Source organism: Triturus cristatus, chromosome 5_2 (assembly GCF_964204655.1).
Source record: "Triturus cristatus chromosome 5_2, aTriCri1.1, whole genome shotgun sequence".
NCBI classification, from domain to species: domain Eukaryota; kingdom Metazoa; phylum Chordata; class Amphibia; order Caudata; family Salamandridae; genus Triturus; species Triturus cristatus.
In genome coordinates this window covers 355,167,407-355,189,024 of record NC_140588.1, presented here as the reverse complement: position 1 = coordinate 355,189,024, position 21,618 = coordinate 355,167,407, and the positions used below count along the sequence as shown (strand labels likewise).

General features: G+C 44.3%; 1 protein-coding gene across 6 annotated transcripts in view; it reads left to right on the top strand.

Annotated features, from left to right (window-relative positions):
* LOC146822994 (uncharacterized) overlaps positions 1–21,618 on the top strand; it is a 291,184-nt gene that overhangs the window by 130,512 nt on the left and 139,054 nt on the right. For all 6 annotated transcript variants that reach the window (XM_085607181.1, XM_085607177.1, XM_085607180.1 and 3 more), the window contains one exon: positions 16,144–16,240. In XM_085607181.1, the coding sequence (XP_085463307.1) occupies positions 16,144–16,240 (97 nt within the window). The remainder of the gene's footprint in view (positions 1–16,143; positions 16,241–21,618) is intronic.

Genomic DNA, 21,618 nt, shown 5'->3' with positions numbered 1-21,618 from the left:
AACAAGTGATGATGTTGTGGGATTCCAATTAGAAAATGCTTTCAACTGCTATTGTAATGTTATTCTAAATGTTATATTTTATCTAGAAGATCTTTATGGTGAAATTATGGAAAGTCAGGAAAAAAGATTATGTTCTGCACTTTTTACTTTATTTGAACAATTGAGAACTGACAGAAGTAAGATCTATACTGCTTCTGGTATTCGCAAACTCGTGGATACATGTACTGGATCTTTAACGTTCAGCCCTAATATACAACAAGATGCACAAGAGTTTCTGATGGTTATGCTTGGAGTATTTGAAGATGAAGGAATCCAGATTGAGAGTTTATTTGGAGTCAGTTACAAATGGAATCACAAATGTGAACAGTGTTCATTAACTTCAAACACTATAGTTGACAGAGAACGATTTGTATATTTAACAATACCTGACTGCAAATCTGTTCCTTTTCCGAAATTAGTAAAAGAAGCAAATCATTATATGAAATGTTCTCGTTGTCAATCAGAAATGTTATCTACATTATGCCTACAAAGTTATGGAAAATATCTAATTTTAATGCTACAACGCTTTAGACCAAATGGAAGAAAAGTGGAAACGAAAATATTTTTTTTTGTTGCTACTCAAGTATCTATTTCTGGAAGAACTTTCGCAACACTGGCTATTGTTTTCCATGCTGGAGCTACTACCACATGTGGACATTATACTGTATATTTAAAATGCTAAAATGGTTGGAGTCACTGTAACAATACACACTTGGAAATAAAACCGAGATTGCCTTATGAATTACCCAATATATATATATATATATATATATATATATATAGTAGTTACAGTTTGGACCTCATTTGTTGCAAGGATGCCACTTTCCCTGTTTGAAGTTCCACTTATTTTATTTGAATTATGATAAATACCATCGTGGCCATGATCTGAGTTTGATATGAACAAACAATAAATATGAATGTTCCTCTCCAAATGCCTTTCCATGAATTCAGGGGTCTTGCGCTGTGTAGTATCATTATTTCTTGTGTTGTGTCTCCCACTAAGGAAGTGCTTCTTCATTCAGTAGAAGACAGTCATCATATCTTTGATTTGCAGCATCCCTACCTGGTTGTAATGTTTTAAAAACCTTTTAAGGTTTTCAGACCTTCTTAGTTTTATAGGGGGTAAACAACTGGGGGTAAACAACTGAGGGTAAACTGCTAGAAGAAGTTGATCTTTGGGAGGCGCTAGAGGGCGCCAGGCAAGATGGCCGCTCGATAGAGTAGCTCCACTGGCCGAGCCATCCATCCGACCAGTATCCTGCAGCCCTGTCAGCAATCTGCACCCTATCTGCAACAGAACCGTGCCGGAGACCGGTGGGCAGCCTTTCCTGTGCAGAACGGCCTTCTACGTCCTCTGCTGCCTGCGAGAGGGGCAGGCTACTCTTCTGGGCCTACGCTGCCGCATGGCGGCACGGGCCAGGCCCTAGCTGCGGAACCGCAGTGAGTGCTGTGCTGCTTGACCCCAGGGGGTGGTGCAGGGGGTTCACGCAGCTCGACTCCGGGTTAGAGAGCTGTGCGGGTGGGATTGGGGGTGTCAGACGCCCCGGTACGGCCTCCTCTGTTAGACTCGCTGGAGTGTGCGCCTTCCCCTTACTCCCGTTCCGAGCGGTGGTCTGCCCGAGCGTCGCGGGCTGCCGGGCTGAGCTGGTGCGTGCTTCCGCGGCCTTCTGTGCAGTGTGGGTCATAGCCGGTACAGTGGCATGTGTTGAGACGCCGGCCCTCCTCTGACTCCGCTGCAATAACAGCCGGCGAGGCCCCTCTCTGACCGGCACTATCCCCTCACTAACGGCACTACGCTCTGCAGCCTGCACTGAAAACACAAAGGTGCAGGCTCCCGACGGCGCCTGAAATCGCTGTGAAGAGGTGGACTAGACGGCCATCTGATCTGCATTCTCCGGCGCTGCCTAAACGGCCGTCCTGCCACGTTGTAGCCTGCTGCATCTGGGAGCGCCCACACCAGCTGTCAGATGCTGGCACTCCTCTCCTCCTGTTACCTGCTGCACTGCGACTGGGAGTGACGCTGATCATCCTAACCTCTCCTTGTTGCTGCCGCTTGCCATGACCCATTTGCAGGCGCCCTATCTCCTATATACCAGCCCCTCGGCTCTGTTACCAAGTATCGCCTCCCCAAATGAACTACTGCTGAGACCTCATTGCTGCTCCTGCTGTGAATCTTCGCTTAGACTCTATAGCCGATCGTATCAGCAGATAGCGTGAGTTACGCTGCACCGGAGATTGTGACTTGCGACAGGAGAGGTGTGCGGGGGTGCGTGGTGCGCTGAGGACCACCTGCTGTTACGTAGAGTATACAGTGCTGTCTGCCCATTACCTGTGCCCATGCTGCTGCGGCCCCTCTCCATCTGAGGTTTACTTCACCGCTACTCTACCGCCGACTGCTGGACTCCGGATTATAGTTCCTGGGACGCCCTTCGTGGGATCACCATCTTCCTGCCCAGCTTCGCCTCACCGCCATATCCCTGCCATGGGAAAATCTGAGCGCAGCCAACCGCGCCTCACCTTTCAGCCCCGCAGATCCATGAAAACCTCTCAGAAGGCCGCTTCGGACTCCGAGCTGGACAGACCTGGGGACCAACTGTCCAATATCGACAAGACGCTCCTTGCAGTCCAAGCCAGCCTCCAAACCAATCAACAGGAAGATTGATAATTTGAACTTGAGTATGGATCATATGTCGCAGAAACTAGAAAAACACGCAATGTGCCTAGGAGAGGCCGAGATACGTATCTCTAATGCGGAGGACGGTCTGCAGCAGGTGACTGAGAAAGCGACATCCATGGAAAGGGTATTGGCCGTCATACAAGCCCGCAACAAAGATTTGGAAGCCAGATCGCGTCGCAACAATGTGCGCATCACCGGTCTACCGGAATCCACCAATACTGGCGGCCTTGAGACCTACGTGGAAAAACTTTTCTGGGATATCTTATGGGCGGAACACCTGTCTCAAGTGCTAATTGTGGAACGGGCTCACAGATCCCTTGCTGCTCGACCTCTTCCGGGCGCGGTGCCGCGCCCCATCATAGCTCGCCTGCTCAACTAACGCGACTGTGACGCCATCCTCCCTATGGCTAGGGAGAAAGGCACTATAACGTACGAGGGCAGCACTCTTGCGTTCTACCCTGACTTCACTGCTGCAGTGCAAGAAGCCTGACGTGAATACCAGCCAGTGAAAAAACTTCTCATAGCAGCACAGACTCCCTACGCCATGCTCTACCCAGCGCGACTGCGGGTCATGGAAAATGGCAAGCCTCGGATCTTCACCTCTCCAAAATCCGGCATGGACTATGCGAAGACTCTAGCCAGGCCCAGCCGGGGTCCCTCCTCCGAGATAGATGGTGGTGGCGGTCCTTCTCGAGTGATTCCTGACGAACAATGACACCTATGGATCACATGAGTTGGGTGGCCGAACTCTGCCACCCTGTGTTTCGCTTTCATTCTAGACTTTCTTCTAGCTAACTGCATTGGGACTGGGCATTGTGACATGGGAGAAGAACTCTGGAATTCCTACTATGGTGTGTGTCATTTTCCATATTTTTTCTGACTACTATTTCTGTATGTGAATAACTCGATTATTATTATGATATATCATGCGTCATTGATAGACTGACACCATTACTATTGCTCAGCCACCTCCCACTCCAACGGGAGGGATTTCGTGCTCCAGCGCTCCCACATGGGTGATCCCCATTTCTGTTCACTACATTGGTGCCACTTTTTGGGGCAATCTGGGGAGGTTTGGGATGGCTTTGGCATGTTGGGGTCGCTAAAGTTGGTGGGGGGCGGTGGGGGAGTTTTGAAAGGTTTGGTTATGTGGCTGTCTATCTCATAACATTCGCGTGCATTATTATTATGTTTTCCTATACTGTGAAGGTATTATGCTCAAGATATCATATGTGTTCGATTTCCACGCTGCTCACTTTGTAATTACGTGCCTCACATGGAATGTCAGGGGCTTAACTCACCTAAGAATATACGCCAGATGTTAGCATATTTAGATCATCACAATGTCGCGGTTGCCCTCTTGCAGGAAACGCACCTGACCCCGCAATCTGATGACCGCACTGGGTCCAAATGGGCTGGCTATAGACTGACCTCCTCCTACTCCTCTTACTCACGAGGCGTACTCACACTGGTCAAGAAGAATGTCCTGTTCACCATGCTCAAAACCTACACTGATGACGCTGGGCGGTTTGCTATGGTGCAAGGAAAGCTAGCAGGCAACCTAGTCAAAATCGTCAACACCTACGGCCTGAATATTGATGATCCGACCCTCTTCGAGCGTATCATTTCTACGCTGCAGGCCTGGCCTGAAGCTGTGACCTTATGGGGGGGGGGACTTTAACACACACTTAGACCCCAACAAAGATAAATCCAATGGTAAAGGAGGGCAGTCCCCTAAAACAGCCCGGGTCATTAATGAGGGAATGGATGAGCTAGGGCTGATAGATTTCTGGCGTCTGGGACAAACGGGAGTGCACACATGTTTCCACAGCACATGGAAGCTGGTCTCATTTAGATTATTGGCTACTGAGCGAATCAGAGGGGGGCTGGGTGTCTCGGGTGGAGGGTCTGCCCTGCACACTGTCCGATCATAACCCAGTCCGCATCACACTGCAACTTCCACACACTGCCCACCGTTCATTCACTTGGCGACTCCGCAAGGAAGCCTTGCTAGATCCTCTCTAAGTCATGACTATCCGAGATGCCATCACGCAATATTTTTCCCACAACAAGGGCTCGACAGCGCGATTACACTTTGGGAGGCCTTCAAGGCGACTATTCGAAGCATATGCATAAGTACGGCTGCTGGCATTTTGACAGATCTGCAGGGACAGCTCACTATACTAGAAACCAAACTACATGACCTTGAGCGTGCCTACGAGTCCTTGCCATGCGGTCAGACGCTGACGTCGATCAGGGAGACCACACTGGAAGACACTGAACTAGCGGAGCGCGAGATCAAATACCTTGCTAGACGGCACGTTGCCCAGGCATACGGTGAGGCAGGGCGACCGGGACGTCACCTAGCAAATAAGATTAAAGATCATCTGCAATGCCATGATATCACCAAGATCACTGATGATGCTGGCTGCGACCACTATACCACCCCGAGGATTTTAGCGCAATTTCGCATGACATATGCCGAACGCTACACTTCACGAGGGGTGGCTGATGATGACGAATTAGACATTTATCTTGCAGACATTGCCATCGCCTGGCTGTCGGATGGCCAAAGAGAGTTTCTGAGCCAACCGGTCACAGAAGAAGAGGTCTGCACAGCGATTAAATCCCTCCCAAATAAGAAGGCCCCTGGCCCCAACGGATTCCCTTGCGAATTTTATAAAGAATTTGCAGAGGAACTTACCCCCCACTTACTAGAGATGTACGCTGAGGCATACGACTCTGGTAAACTGCCTCCCACCCTTCGAGAAACTCTAATCATTGCACTGCTCAAAAAAGACAAACCGCCCCATAGATGCGACTCGTATAAACCGATGTCGCTAATTAACACAGACGCCAAGATATTGGCTAAGATCTTAGCCATCCGGTTGCAGCCCTTTATTCAGGGTCTGGTCCTACCGGATCAATCTGGCTTCATTCCAACTAGATCCACCTCGCACAATTTGCGCACTCTTTTTGCCATGTTTCATCTTCTTGACCCGGGATTACAGGCGGCGGCCGTAATGTTGGATGCCGCCAAGGCTTTTGACTCTGGAGCCTCTTGCCTGTTGCCTGTATTGTTAGGCAGCGGCACCGTGCCTCAGCCCTGCGGTTTGTGCATCGTCCTGTCGGCATCTCACTTTATGCGGGCGACATGTTGCTTTTTATACATGAACCGCACACTTACATGGCTCCAATACTCCGAGAATACGTCCGTTTTGGGCTATTCTCCGGCCTACAAATTAACTGGTCCAAATTGGTGGTGGTCCCGTTGACGCAATGCACCCTCCCATACAAACTAGACTTCCCGCTGGAGTGGGCAACGGACCCTGTGAAATATCTCGGGGTGTGGGTGCACAGAGACCTTGACACAGTTATGCGTAACAGCTATGGCCCTGCATATACGAAGCGGGAGCGACAGGTAGACAAATGGGTGAAACTACCGTTCTCGCTGGCCGACTGTATTGCTCTAATCAAAATGGTGGTGCTGCTCCAATGTTTAAATCTATTCAGCAACATACCGATCCCTCTGAAAAAAACATTTTTTGAAACGGTACGATCCCTGCTCCTTAGACTTATTTGGGGTGGTAAGCAGGCCCGGGTGAGTTGGGAAACACTAACACTGGATTACAGAAAGGGTGGATTCGGTGTGCCCGATTTTTACTTATAATACCTGTGTGCTCACGCACAATACGCACACTACTGGCTTGGCGCACACGAGTTCATCCCATATGTAGCAGTGGAGGATGGGGACACCCATCCCATCCTGCTGAGCCCTATGTTGTCACATTGCAGACGACAGACTCCACGCTCTGAGATCAACACAGTAGACGCCAACTAGATCCACCTCGCACAATTTGCGCACTCTTTTTGCCATGTTTCATCTTCTTGACCCGGGATTACAGGCGGCGGCCGTAATGTTGGATGCCGCCAAGGCTTTTGACTCTGGAGCCTCTTGCCTGTTGCCTGTATTGTTAGGCAGCGGCACCGTGCCTCAGCCCTGCGGTTTGTGCATCGTCCTTTCGGCATCTCACTTTATGCGGACGACATGTTGCTTTTTATACATGAACCGCACATTTACATGGCTCCAATACTCCGAGAATACGTCCGTTTTGGGCTATTCTCCGGCCTACAAATTAACTGGTCCAAATTGGTGGTGGTCCCGTTGACGCAATGCACCCTCCCATACAAACTAGACTTCCCGCTGGAGTGGGCAACGGACCCTGTGAAATATCTCGGGGTGTGGGTGCACAGAGACCTTGACACAGTTATACGTAACAACTATGGCCCTGCATATACGAAGCGGGAGCGACAGGTAGACAAATGGGTGAAACTACCGTTCTCACTGGCCGACTGTATTGCTCTAATCAAAATGGTGGTGCTGCTCCAATGTTTAAATCTATTCAGCAACATACCGATCCCTCTAAAAAAAACATTTTTTGAAACGGTACGATCCCTGCTCCTTAGACTTATTTGGGGTGGTAAGCAGGCCCGGGTGAGTTGGGAAACACTAACACTGGATTACAGAAAGGGTGGATTCGGTGTGCCCGATTTTTACTTATAATACCTGTGTGCTCACGCACAATACGCACACTACTGGCTTGGCGCACACGAGTTCATCCCACATGTAGCAGTGGAGGATGGGTACACCCATCCCATCCCGCTGAGCCCTATGTTGTCACATTGCAGACGACAGACTCCACGCTCTGAGATCAACACAGTAGACGCCAACTAGATCGACCTCGCACAATTTGCGCACTCTTTTTGCCATGTTTCATCTTCTTGACCCGGGATTACAGGCGGCGGCCGTAATGTTGGATGCCGCCAAGGCTTTTGACTCTGGAGCCTCTTGCCTGTTGCCTGTATTGTTAGGCAGCGGCACCGTGCCTCAGCCCTGCGGTTTGTGCATCGTCCTGTCGGCATCTCACTTTATGCGGACGACCTGTTGCTTTTTATACATGAACCGCACACTTATATGGCTCCAATACTCCGAGAATACGTCCGTTTTGGGCTATTCTCCGGCCTACAAATTAACTGGTCCAAATTGGTGGTGGTCCTGTTGACGCAATGCACCCTCCCATACAAACTAGACTTCCCGCTGGAGTGGGCAACGGACCCTGTGAAATATCTCGGGGTTTGGGTGCACAGAGACCTTGACACAGTTATACGTAACAACTATGGCCCTGCATATACGAAGCGGGAGCGACAGGTAGACAAATGGGTGAAACTACCGTTCTCACTGGCCGACTGTATTGCTCTAATCAAAATGGTGGTGCTGCTCCAATGTTTAAATCTATTCAGCAACATACCGATCCCTCTAAAAAAAACATTTTTTGAAACGGTACGATCCCTGCTCCTTAGACTTATTTGGGGTGGTAAGCAGGCCCGGGTGAGTTGGGAAACACTAACACTGGATTACAGAAAGGGTGGATTCGGTGTGCCCGATTTTTACTTATAATACCTGTGTGCTCACGCACAATACGCACACTACTGGCTTGGCGCACACGAGTTCATCCCACATGTAGCAGTGGAGGATGGGTACACCCATCCCATCCCGCTGAGCCCTATGTTGTCACATTGCAGACGACAGACTCCACGCTCTGAGATCAACACAGTAGACGCCACGATAGGGGCCTGGCAGGCTCTAGGTCGCATGGCTGACAAATTACCGTTGTACTCCCAGTCCCCCCCCCCCCCCCCCCTTTTTGCCTTTAGCGTATCATTCCAACTTGTCAGTGACACAAGATGCGGGTGATATACGTGTACTGCAGCAAGTTGGACTAGTTAAGATACAAGATTTATTTCCAAATGGGGTCTTCCTGACGGACGATGACTTAAATTTCATAATGAATAAAACACCTCTATTCATATTTCAATTCCATAGACTCATACCCATACCTTCCCTGCAGAGCCTATGACGTTGCAACCTCTACACACCCTACTGGTCAGCCCCACGCCTCACAAACGTCTCCCCAAACTATACCGATCTGCTAGGGAGGAGATAAGGATGCCACGTAATAGCAGCTTATCCAAGTGGAACGAACGCTTGCTTACGCCTAGGGACTGGGAGTACTGTTGCCAACTAACAGGTGCCCTCACATCCAACGGTAATCTCCGGATAATTCACTTCAAATATATTCATCAAGTGAACTATACCCCGCACAAGCTGTTCAAATATGGGCTCCGGGACACTGATGTGTGTAGGAGGTGTGGCATGGCTGGTGCTGACTTCTGGCATCTTTCCTGGGAATGCCGTAGGGTGGCTCTGTTCTGGGAGGGCGTGATCTGCACACTGCCCAAAATCACCGGCCTCGAACTACAATGCTCACCGCATGCGTGCCTACTGGGTCTTGTGCCCTCTGTAAAGGGGGCAACTTGTTAACTGGTAAACATTGCTCTACCTATGGCTAAGAGGTGTGTACCGATGTTGTGGGAAAGCACAGCTGGACCATCGACAGCACGGTGGCTCCGAGATGTGGCGGCCTGCCGCGACAACTTGGTACACTATGCGGAAGAACTGCCCACTGCCTCTAAACCGCATGTTATCTAGGAACCTTTACTACAATATTTGAGATCAGTTGAGCAAGCTAAGTCCCCAAAGAATTCGGACGACTGAGTGTGTGAATAATGCATGATTATACCTGTTACCTCTTCATTTTATGTGGAATACTGATATACTGTACCTGATTAACATCGCTGATTCAGCCACGCTTTGTTCTGATCGATGTGCACTTTTGTCATGTCTATTGCTAATGTATTGTAAACTGTATATGTTCAATAAAACGTAATCAAATAATTTTTGATTCAGCCACGCTTTGTTCTGATCGATGTGCACTTTTGTCATGTCTATTGCTAATGTATTGTAAGCTGTATATGTTCAATAAAACGTAATCAATTTTTTTTTTTTTTTAAGAAGTTGGTCTTTCACATCCTTCGATACAGAGTTCTGAGTTCCCAGCGACTCTGAATTTAAATCTCTCGGCTAAACTACTGTTGTGCTTCTGTGCGCAATGCCCATTTCTTTTTTTAGTTCCTTACTTTTTTCATTACTGTGGCACAGCAGCTTCTAGTTTCCTGTGAGTGAAAAAGAGTTTAACAAAGATGCAGCTTTGCTGAAAGAACGTTTTGTTAAGTCCGTAACTCTGCAACTAGATAGGGCGAACATCCCCCTGGACCTTCCACAGCTCAGTTGAGATGTTTTTCCAGGTGCATTCTGGCCTTGGCCAGGTTCGAAAGTGTTCAACATATACTTTTGCTTCCATCACAGAAATCTCTCCTTTATTCAACTTTTGAAGAAGTGATAACTTCTTCTATCTCTCTTGACTTGTATTGTGTGTCATCTAGAATGCTTAACAGGGCTGTGTCCTTATTTGTGCAATACGTATTAAACCCAGCATCCGCATTCTCATTAACCATGCTAGGGCATCTTATGAACCCCTCTGCTGTACTCTAGCCTTGAGTTCTCTGTGATTGTTTTCCGGAGGTGCAAGTCATCCCCTGTGAGGTGGCAGTTGGTGTTAGAACTGTGGCTGCATGTGGCAGTAACAATCCTATATTTGAAAGTGGCTGTTTGCTCCTTTCTGATACCTTGTCTGCGGTCGCTGCACAGCCAGAGGCATTAGATTAGGAAAAGGAACTTTTCAGAAGGATGAAACTCTGATATAGAAGTTCATCCATTGGACCTCCTTCTATCTCTGCTTGAGGTTTTTCACTTCAGTTGGGCGTTTAGAAACCAGCTGCCTAAAGGCTGGAAGGTGAAATAGACTTGCCCTCTTTAGCCCTGCCTCCGCCTCTCCTCTGCCCAGGCAGAGCTGAAACTGAAGCTGAAACATACAGTTCAAAATTTCCAGTCCCTAAGTGTGCAGTTTGAAACACACAGCACTTCTTTCTGTGCCCTTTAAAGTGTGCTTCACTAACCCTCTAGCCTTCACTCCAGGCACTAAGACAGTGCTGAAAACAAGCACCTGATGACCATGGCAGCAATATTCGGACAGTGCCAAAGGTGGAACACACTGAAGAACTCCTTACTGGGGCCCAGTTCCCATTGCCATCTGTCTTGGTAAGTCTCTTCAATGTGTATGACATGGCTAACTCAAGCTGACAGGCACATGAAATGAAAAGTGGAAGAGCCCTATATCCAGCAATGAAATCAAAGTAGTGTCAGAGAGACCAGAGAGGGCAAGTTGAGACAAGCTATGCAATCAGTCTGTGATCATCCCACTCAATCTGTCGGAGTGGCTTGCAGGCAAAGAACTATAGCAACCTTTTTGCTGCAGAGTAATATATTATGTAAACACTAGAAGCCTTCAATGAGCAATGCCCTTGATTACCTGGTCTGGAGCTGCTGAATTTCACTGCTCGTTTTTACGAACATTTTACCTGATCAATATTCAGAAAGAAGACTGTGCTTGGTTGCTTACTTGCTCACTATGGTTATAGATGTATGTCCCAAAGCCTAGCAGGAGTTCCAGCAATGCTCCTAGGTTTCATCAACATAATTATTAATCTGATGAACTTGCTATAGATGGTGTCATTATCTTGAACAAGGTCATTATCTTGAACAAGCATAGGTCTGGCCTTCATTGTACTAAGACAGGTCTAAGTTATAGGTTTTGAAAATACTTGTGAACACGCTTACAGCCACCTTTGAGTGGTATTGGCATTGCATACTATTGTTTCACCATTCTAAGATGGCTGAGGTATTAGAAAGCAATGTGGTAACCATTTTGGAATGGTAATGTGATGATAAAGTATGCTAAGACCATTCAAAGATGGTGTGTGTAGGTGCCAGATGCCATCTCTGAATGGTAAGCCAATAATTTAATATTGATTTACTATTCAAAGGTGCCCTTTGTGTTTAGAAGCAATTCATCAGTCAATTTGGAACAGTAAACTAATAATAAACTATTTGTAAACCATTTGAGGATGGTCAATAATGGAAGCAGTAGGTAAGAGGGCAACCAGACACTGCATGCAGCAGTGAAGGAAAGCAAATGGCCTGTTACCAATGTGTGGGGATCTGCCAGTCCCTTGCAAAACATTTCAAGAGGCAACAAATGATATTTCAAATGTGTTAGGCCGGGCCCTCTCCGCAGGGTCACTCCCAGACTTTTTGCCTTTTACCCTCTACTTCTTGCTGGATTTGTTTTTGTTGCCCATTGGACTCTGTGCACTTTACCACTGCTAACCAGAGCTTGTGCTCACTCTTCTAAACATGATTTGATTGGCTTACACCTAATTGACATATTTAATTACTTATAAGTCCCATGTAGGGTGGCATTCCATTTACCCAGGTCCTGTAAACTAAATGTTAGCAGAGGGCCTGCAGCACCTATTGTACCACCCACCTAAGTAGCACCTTTAAACATGTCCCAGGCCTGTCATTGCAGCCTGAATGCAGCTTTAAGCTGCTATGTCTCCTTGGCATTTAAACCCCCTTGCCAAGCCTTAAACTCCCATGTTATGACATATGTCACGCCTAAGGAAGGTCATAGGGCAGGGTGCCTTGTAATTGAAAAATTGGATATGTGCTATTTAGTTTTACATGTCTTGATTGCGAAAAACTCAAATTCATTTTGAACTACTGTGTGGCCTACCCCTTCCATAGGATAACATTGGGGTTCCTTCTCACATTTATTAAGCTGTAAGTTCCAATAGGGAGCAGGTAGCTGTATCATGTTTGATATCTGTTGAATTGTAATGAGAACCCCTATTTAATGGTAAAGTCGGGTTTTTTTATTACACTTTTGAAAATGCAATTTTTAGAAAGTTAAGGTTTATGTTAGCTTCATTATCAGTTAAATCTTCTCATACAATCAATTTCATAGTGTGCGTCCCAGTTAGTGGCGCCGTGCCTGAAGAGCGCTGTAAAGTATAATGATCAAATGTTTGCTAGGTGCGGGAAAACCACTCCCTAGCTGCAGGTCACACTTAGCCTCAAAACATAAATGTTTTTTCTTCTAAACTTTAAATGTTCTGCAACATATCTCCAATGAATTACACGTTTTCAATCATCAATCATCACATTTAATTAGCTGTGATCCCTATGATTCTGCATCCATTATGGTATACAATATTCAACAGTTTATCGTTGGAGTGATTACAATGTAAGGCTAAGTGCCACCGGCAGCGAGGGAGTGGTTTTTCCGCACCTTGCAAATATTTGCTCATTATACTTTTAGAAAATTGGCATTTTCCCGCACTTAGCTCTTTGGTACCAGCAGCCTGTCTTTGGTCACATGACTGGGTGTAACTGACAGCTGACTTTGTGAATTCCTCCCAGATAGCCACACAATAGAGCGATTAGGTATGCCTCAATGGGAAAACTGCTGGCAGGATGGGGGGGGGGCGTTACTGAGCACAGACCCACTTGCAACTGAATAGGGTGTGCTCTGCCTTCACATAAAGGACCTAACACCTCCACATTGTTACTGTGGCCAGCTTGGAGCCGGGGCAGGGAAGTCAGAAAATTCCAAGCACATCAAAGAACCATTCTAGAAGCTTCTCCCATCTTCCAGAGGATGGGCACCGGGGTATAAAAATAGGACCTTCTCACTCTTCAGTTTAGTATTAGGCATGCAGAAGGACTAAGAGGATTGCCTGCTTCTGTGACTTGCTGTGCATGCTGCAAGACAGCTGCTATACTTGGAAGGACTGCTTTGCTGTCTGAAGCTTGTCTTGAGCCCTCAGAGGCCAGCACTGCTGTTGAGCCCTGTATCTTCACCCAAACCCAGGACTGACAGAGTGAATCTAAGGGCTAGATTGCTGGCCTCCTGTTCAGATCCACAGGGACACAAAAGGCTACCGCCATCTTGAACCCATACCTGGACATAGCCTGAGTGATTTCTGAACCCCCAAGAGGTGTCCCATCAGTCATGGACCCTTGGTCGTGGTGCTAATGGTGACCAGATGGCCTAATCCCAAAATGGAGGACTTAAAAAGTTTCACCAAAAACTGCTCTGAGAACCAGGAAGAGACCGGGATCAATTGCCTATTCGCTGGAGGTACATCACCAGTTGGGTTGACTTTACGGCTTCGACTGCTATATTCGCCACAGCAGCAAATCCTTTTCAGCGGTCCTTCGACAAAGAGGTATCCGGCTTTGTGGAACTGTGGTTGGCTGCATCCATCTGCCTCCTTCTGGTGAAGATTTTCGACTTCTGTTTCAGAGGCTAAGGGCCAGATGTACGACCCTTCCATTATGTGACTTGCAAATTGCGTTGTTTTGCGACTTGCAATTTGCAACTCGCAAAATGGAATTTACAACAGTGTCTCAGACACTGTTTGCGATTCCCAATAGGATTGCAAACAACCTGCCTCATTAATATTCATGAGGCAGTTCACAATTTGCGACCCCATTGGGAATGGCCAGCAATCACAGGGTTGGTGGCCTGTTGGGGTCAGCAGACCACCATGTCGGTGACTGCTTTTTAAATCAAGCAGTTTCTTTTTTGTAAATACATTTTGTTTTCCTTAAGGAAAACGGGATGCATTTAAAAAAGAAAAATGAAAGGTTTCTGTCCATGGGACATGCCTGCTCTTAAAAAATATTTTCGCTACTAGTCACAAAGGGGAAGTAGGTGCACAATTTTGGAACACGTTTTGCGACCTGTCTCTAAGTACATCGGGCCCTATATACTATCCTTGCCAATCCCAGCAACAGTTGTCAAAATGCATCCTTTAACACGCACTACAACAAATTAGGGACACAAATACTTCGGTAATACTTCATACACCTTTATCAATGTGAAACTGAAAGTCAACCATGCATGCATGCACGCAATGCAAATATTTGTTTTATCCAGAAAACAAAATGTTGGGGAACGGTTGGGATCATCGTGACATCCGTTCAATGACTTTAGAAAAACGCTGAAAAACTCAAGCCATAAGTGTCTCCCAAAATAAAGAGCTTCACTGTTAATTTGCTGGAGTGTAGATAGGTTGGCAGCATCACGAGAAATCTAAGATTTAATTGTTTTACTGTGGTGTGACCCCCCAATGGGGTGTTAGATTGTGACAACTATTATTGTAAGTTTAGCACAATGGTTGCCTCTCCCTACTCTGATCATAGATATGTACAGGTATGCAAGATAAATTCAAGATGCTTGTAGCTGGTGGGGCTCATGTTGTTGAAATATATTGGGGATTTCTTAAAGCTGAAAAAAACCCACAGGCTTCAATTGGTGGTACTTGCTTACATGAGTTAAAAAACAACCAAACAATCTTGGGTTCACCCAGTCAACAACACTATCAGTAGGGTGTTTGAAAATAACGGTATAAATATTTTAGACCTTACAGTAGCAAATTTGTATAACAACTGAAGGCTTCACTTACTACAGTAATCTGATTAAATGTAAAATAATCATAAACTTACTGAGAGTCTCCACGTGTCTTGACAGGTATGGTGCACACACCATGCATGGCGAACACACACAGGGTTAGATATAATAAGTATTTCATTGGTTGAACACTGAGAATCACTAACTTTATGGTTTTGAGACTGCTAAAACACTTTTCTTATTTACTGAGCCAATTTAACGACTTGAAATTGGTTTAGAAATGGTTTCTGAATCACTATTTGGAAGAGGTGTTTTTTGGGCTTACCTTCCAAATATTGATTCGAATTCTGATGTATCAATGGTTTACGATCATAAATCTAGTTGCAAAGCATTGAAAACTCAATGACTCCCAAGTTGAGGTTGTTACTCCTTCTTAAAAGGAAAAGGGACCTTTTTGGACCCTTTCTCCTTTGCTAATTGGGATGGCTGCTTTAAGAAGGGTGTGGGCAGTCTTTAGCCTCATGATGTCTCTGTGGTATTAGTTAGCTCTAAAAGTAATCCTTGAGGAAACTGAAGAAATCTATCCCTCTGTTCATGAAACAATATTTCTTAGTAATGACTTGCAAATTAGTAATTTTATAGACAATTGGGCACTTCTAGTGACATTATTGTTTGCTCTAGTGCATAAAGAATCCATTTTCTGCACCCACCTGTACTACTATTGGTAATGGAATTTGTTTGACTTAAGGTGCCCTAGAAGGAAAATAGTTGCAGAACACAAATGACAAATCAATAGCTATAGATAAATAAATACATGTTTTCTTATCTACAGTTATACACTTTCACATGATTGTTATCGTAGGGACGTTGGGAGGGAGTAGTATGTTGTAAGTATGTATATTTTTTAATCAAAGGAACAAGTACCCCTATTTCACCTTAACTATATAGTGGATCATTGCAATTAAGATTAACGGTGTCCCACACTATTATTAGGAATAACGTAGTTCAGTTGTAGTTATACCTTGTTAAATCCTATTTTAAATTATTTGTGCACTTTACAGAAGTTATCTTTTACCATTTTACCAATCTAGAAGAATGATTCCAATTTACATTTGATGTGCTCCTCTTGCTGCTTTTTCTTCAATGCAGATACAGAATGGAAGAAGGTCTACAAGCATTTGTGCACCCATGATTACGGCATAAATCCTCATCGGTGTACACAGTGTGACCAACGATTCTTCAGAGTGTAGGTAACTTTTGTAAACTCTTGTTCTGTGGTCATGCCTGCACTGTTCAGATCTGCATTTTTGGAATACTGACTGGTCAAATTTCAATGCATATATCACGCTTGAGATCTTTAGGGTATCAACTTGGATGTTCTAGGCTGGCGCAGTTCAGCACCATGTGAGAATGCTGGAGATGATCTGCGCAGGAATTCAGAGCATAATTTTGTTTGGTTTAAGTATTCTTATTTTTAACATATATCAACTACATTTTGTGGGTCACTGTGGATCACTATATTTTTTCATTTGATCTAGAACTTCTCAAACGCACGATTGATACTTCAATGTTTATTAATTTAGTATATGAAATGTGTGGTATTTGTGATGAGTAAATTATTTAAAATCCTAATTGTAAAGCACGCACATTCAGTTAAATGTATCAAGTTCGTCCTGGCATTAGCAAGTCAGTTGGAGACCATAGACCTGTGGTTGAAATTCATGACATTTTCGGTAAAATTCATGAGCCATTTTGAGTTCGTATTGAGACTCTACCCACATAAAATAGCCCGACTGTATGCCACCTTGTCAAACCCTCCCTTTCAGAAATCCTTCTGTAATTGCTATCCCTTTTTCTTTAAGATTCACTGACTTTCCAAAGTGCTTACTTCTTCTAGCTTGCATTTTACTTTCGCTGAAGATATGGACTCTTCCTTTGATATTGGAACGGTTTTACTGATGTGACACCGGAATTATTACAGTGTTAATACATACAAAATGTGTGATACACGTCTCTCTGTTTTCTGCAGGCCTAGCATGGAGCAGCTGGTTTGTTTATAATTTAGGAATGGCCGGCTTGGGCCACTGGGTGCAGTGTGGGAGAGGTCTTTGAGCGCGATAGCTTTTGCTGTTGCACTCTGGCAGTGGTCTGCAATTGGTGGCGTTTGAGGCTAGTTGCATTGCACTGTGGGAAAGGTCAATGGTGTTCCTTTTTTCGAGTTTGAGATAGTTAGTGAACCTCAGCTTTTGATTCTTTGCATTCTAGCATTTGTACTCTTGTAAATGAAACTACAAATGCTAGAATTTAAAGTACCGTGAGATACAGCAATAGGCAACGGCTTCTGAATCAGAGCATGTCTCTCCTGACATGGAACCACTTTAGATCTAGCCTATTACTGTGTGTTTGGTGCGTCACTAACATATATGGAGTGGTAGGCGTGCTGCTGGAATCGTTGTCTCCATGTTACCTATCCTTCAAACTAACTACAAACGGCTACAGTTTTTTCCGTTATTTTGGAAAGCTACTTCAGTTATGTGACTATAGAGTAGTGCAAAAACATCCCAGCATTGCTAATTGCTTTTGTGCATTGGTTCCCATTTCACACAACCTTTTGCTCCTGCAAGGAGAGATTGGCTGAGTAAATAGATGGTGGTGCTCATGACCCAGAACTTTGTACACCCCAAAATGAAATAATTTGTTGATTGCTGTCTCATCATTGTGTGTAGTACCAAAAGCACTGGGTCAGCAGGCTGAAGAAAGTAAGAGAAATGCAGGGCTGAAAAAAAACACGGTGGCTATGGAGAGAAGTTGGGTTGGAAAGACTAAGCTGTTGGTTGGTGAGAAAGCAGGAACAGCAAATCCAAGAATAACTGCGGAATGAGGGTGAGGTCTGTAAATTGAATGGGTCGGGCAGAGAGGGTTTAGGAGAAAGTCGGGAATCTGAGGAGGGAGGCTAGGCGTAGAAAGCAGGCCGATATTAGAGAGCTGTGATTGGTTGGTAGTTTAATGTATTCACTTGGCCAAACATCATTCACAGGGTAGGTACCACCCACACTTACATGCTTCTAATAATTGATTCCATTCTGAAACCATGTTCTACAACTTCTCTAACAGCTATTACAAGTCCCCGAACAGCCTGATCTGAATGTGGTGTCTTATGGCCAGAAACATAATGTGATATTCTCTAGTTCCCTTACCTTTTTTTGTTGTCAATATTTTGTGTGTGGGAAACATGTTTAGCCAGTATTATCATCAATGTATTCCAGCAATTGATAAAGCACACATAAAATGCCAATAAAATCAATGTATACATCATTGTATAAAAAAATTAATTCATGATACAGATGTAGTGCAGTACATATAAAAACTAACAAATGCCTTATTTTTTAAGTGTATAATAAATGTAGGTATTGTAAATACAAAAAAAACTTTACTACCTCTTACGCTGGCAGGAACGAATAAAGGTTATTCATACTTTCTCTGAATCTATGTGCAAAATGTTGAGAAGAAGATGAAATGTGCATTTGTTTCCCGAGATTGACTGTCACATAAACAAAGACTGAAGGGGCCTCTTCAGGCAAAGGACCATGATGTATGTTCTACTGGACACTAGCAGCAACAAGTCTATTCCTAGTTTATTTTTGTCACCTTTTGTTAGAGTTCCACACCGACTGACCCTTGAATTTAGGAGATTCACGTTTAGCTTTCTCAAAAGTTGAAATGTTAGTGTAAACCATGTTTTATCAGCCTGTGCACACTTTTTTGATGCAGAATAAGCCCCAGATGTCCTAGAAGTCTAAATGTCTCACTGTATAGGCAACATGATAGGGAACAATGTTTCAGATAGATTTATTCATAAGAAACTAAAACGTTAAGGAATAGCAATATGTCTGTCATACAGCTAGTCCTATTAGTACGAGGATTTTGGCAAATTACAATGCTGATCTATCAATCAATCAAAAAAATGTTTATTTAGACCAACTGGCTTTAAACAACAAATTAGCACGTATAATCACATTATCTAAAACATTTGAAAATTGAAGTGATAAATATTATACAAATAAAAGGTTTCAGCAGATAAAAGACCATCATATTTATATATCCCTTCGTACTCATATCATTAGAAAATGTCTACAAGATTAGCAAAGTTCCTAATTTAAAATTAGCTCACCTATCATTAATTTAGAGAATGCATTTTCATTTTATTATGTAGGGTTGACACCTCAAGTATTTCTTTGTTAAAACCAAGATAAAATAGTGGTCTTTAAAGATCCAGATTATATTTATAGCATTTAATTTCTTATTGTAACTGCTAAAATATTTTATCTAGACTCCTAATTCATTTTATTTATCCGAGTATGACTTCTTAACTGCAGTCGTAAACCTGCCTAAAGCAATTGCGGTGTCCACGTTTTGCATATCAGTAATAAACTCTATTGCCTCATTATTCCTTATTTAAAAATAGTGGACGTAAAAACAATTTCTGCAAGGGCAGCACCTTTAAGCAATCCACTAACGTGCAAATGTTGCATTTTGTATGTATCCCACATGTGCAATTTCCATCCAGTTGGATCATTTCTGTTTTTTATTTTCCCATTTGCATAGTAAGCGTTGAGTCCATAATAATTCTTAATACTTTGCACCTAAGCCAACGGTTTGGTAAAATATACAGGTTTGGGAAACTAGATTCCCTTCTCCCATGAATTTAGCATGAATTCAGCTGATTTTTTCCCTCCCAAATACTGCCAGTCCTTTTCCTGGGATAGTTCTGTTTCTATAGACCGCAGCTCACCCTTGGAGACGTCAACTTGCACAGTTTCATGACAAAGGGTCACCTTCATATCCCTACAAACAGATATCACATTTTTTCTGACACCTTTGACATATTTTAGTTCATTATGCTGAGTCTCGTTTTTGCACCAATAGGAGACTTTCTGTTCCTCTTCCTGGTCCTCTTTTTTCCAGAATCTTAATATAGCCCCTTGGGCTGATATGTTCCATGTGGCCAGACCCTCCTCTAGTCTAATGGCCTGTACCATGGAAAAAACTGGCAGGGACATTAAGGTCTTGATACATTTCCCTTCCACCACATCCCACCTGCTTTTATCACGGATGCAAAGTATTTCAGCTCCGTGTTGTGGCTGTGTAATGGCCATGAAGGGTTTCAGAACTGGTCTGTGTGACATAACCACATAGTCCCAGTTGAATTTTCTCAAGCCACTCACCGAGGCTTGGGCCTTCACCTTTATGGCCTCCACATGGGTATGCCAGTTCAGAGACCTTTCAAAGCAAATTCCTAAGTATTTATAAAATAACTGTTTCCAGTTTAGTGGCTCCCATATGCCACCTGAACTTAGCAACATTTTTACCAAAACACACCACTTTAGTTGTATCCATATTTACATTTAACTGTCTGTGGCTAGAGTATTCCCCAAATGCATCCAACTTTTCTGTGGATCCATCTCCGTCTGATCTAAAATTACAAGGTCGTCTACATACAAAAGGCATGATATGTGTTTCACATCTATTCTAGGGACTAACGCCTTTTGCTCCTGCCAGTGTCTTGGGGAGATCCGCGACGAATATGAAGATTAGCAGTGGGTCCCACACGCATCCCTGTCTTAATCCATTGTTAATTTCTATTTTCTGCGCCAGTGACCCCTAAGTATCGATAATAACTTGGGCCGAATTGTGTTAATGTAGCTCCTGTATTATGCCCAAAATTCCCTTTGGAAGATCATCATTTTTCCTGGTTTGCCATAGACAGTCCCGGTCCACCAAATCAAAAGCAGCACTGATTTCTACGAAGCAGACCAACCTTCCTCTTTGCTCAATCGACAACCGTGCGATGGACCAGACGGCAAAGCAGTGATCGATTTTGGAGTGACCCTCTTTGAAGCCACCTTGTCCTAGGGGGACATTGATTTCATTTCGACCCATTCCTTCAGTATTTCAAGTATGAGTTTTGTGAAGACCTTTTCACCCTCATCTAAAAGGTTAATCAGCCTATAGTTTTTAGGAGACCTTATATCTCCTCTCTTATGGGTGGATCTTATTATTGCACCTCTCCAACTATCTGGGAATTGCCCTTTGTCAAGTGTAAAGGAGAACAACCGAAGCAGGAGATCTGCTCACCACCCCAACCAAGGCTTTATTATTATGGCTGGGAGATTATCCGGGCCCGCTGCACAGCTCAGATTTAAATTTACTATAGTCAGTTTTATATTCTCTACAGTTAAGCATGCTCTAATGCCATCCTCCACCCCCTCAGTGGGTTCTACTTCTTTCTGTTGGCTCTAGCCTTTTACCATAGATTTTCCCCAAGTACTCCTCCCAAGCAGCTTCCTCCACCACACAATTCATTACACCCTTAGTTTTGCCGGAGCCTTCCTGTATTAGCTTCCTGAACTTTCTTACTTTCTTGTTTCTATTGCTTCAAGTAAGTTGCTCTAGCATTTCTTTTAAAATTTCCTTTTCTGATTCTGGATACATGTTTTATACGTTTTCCTTCGTTTCACCAGATTACTATAACTTTCAAAATCATACTTTACTTTGAGACGTCTCTCCCCTTTCCTTGTTAACCTCTTTAATTTCAGACATTCCGCATGGAACCATTCCTTTCTG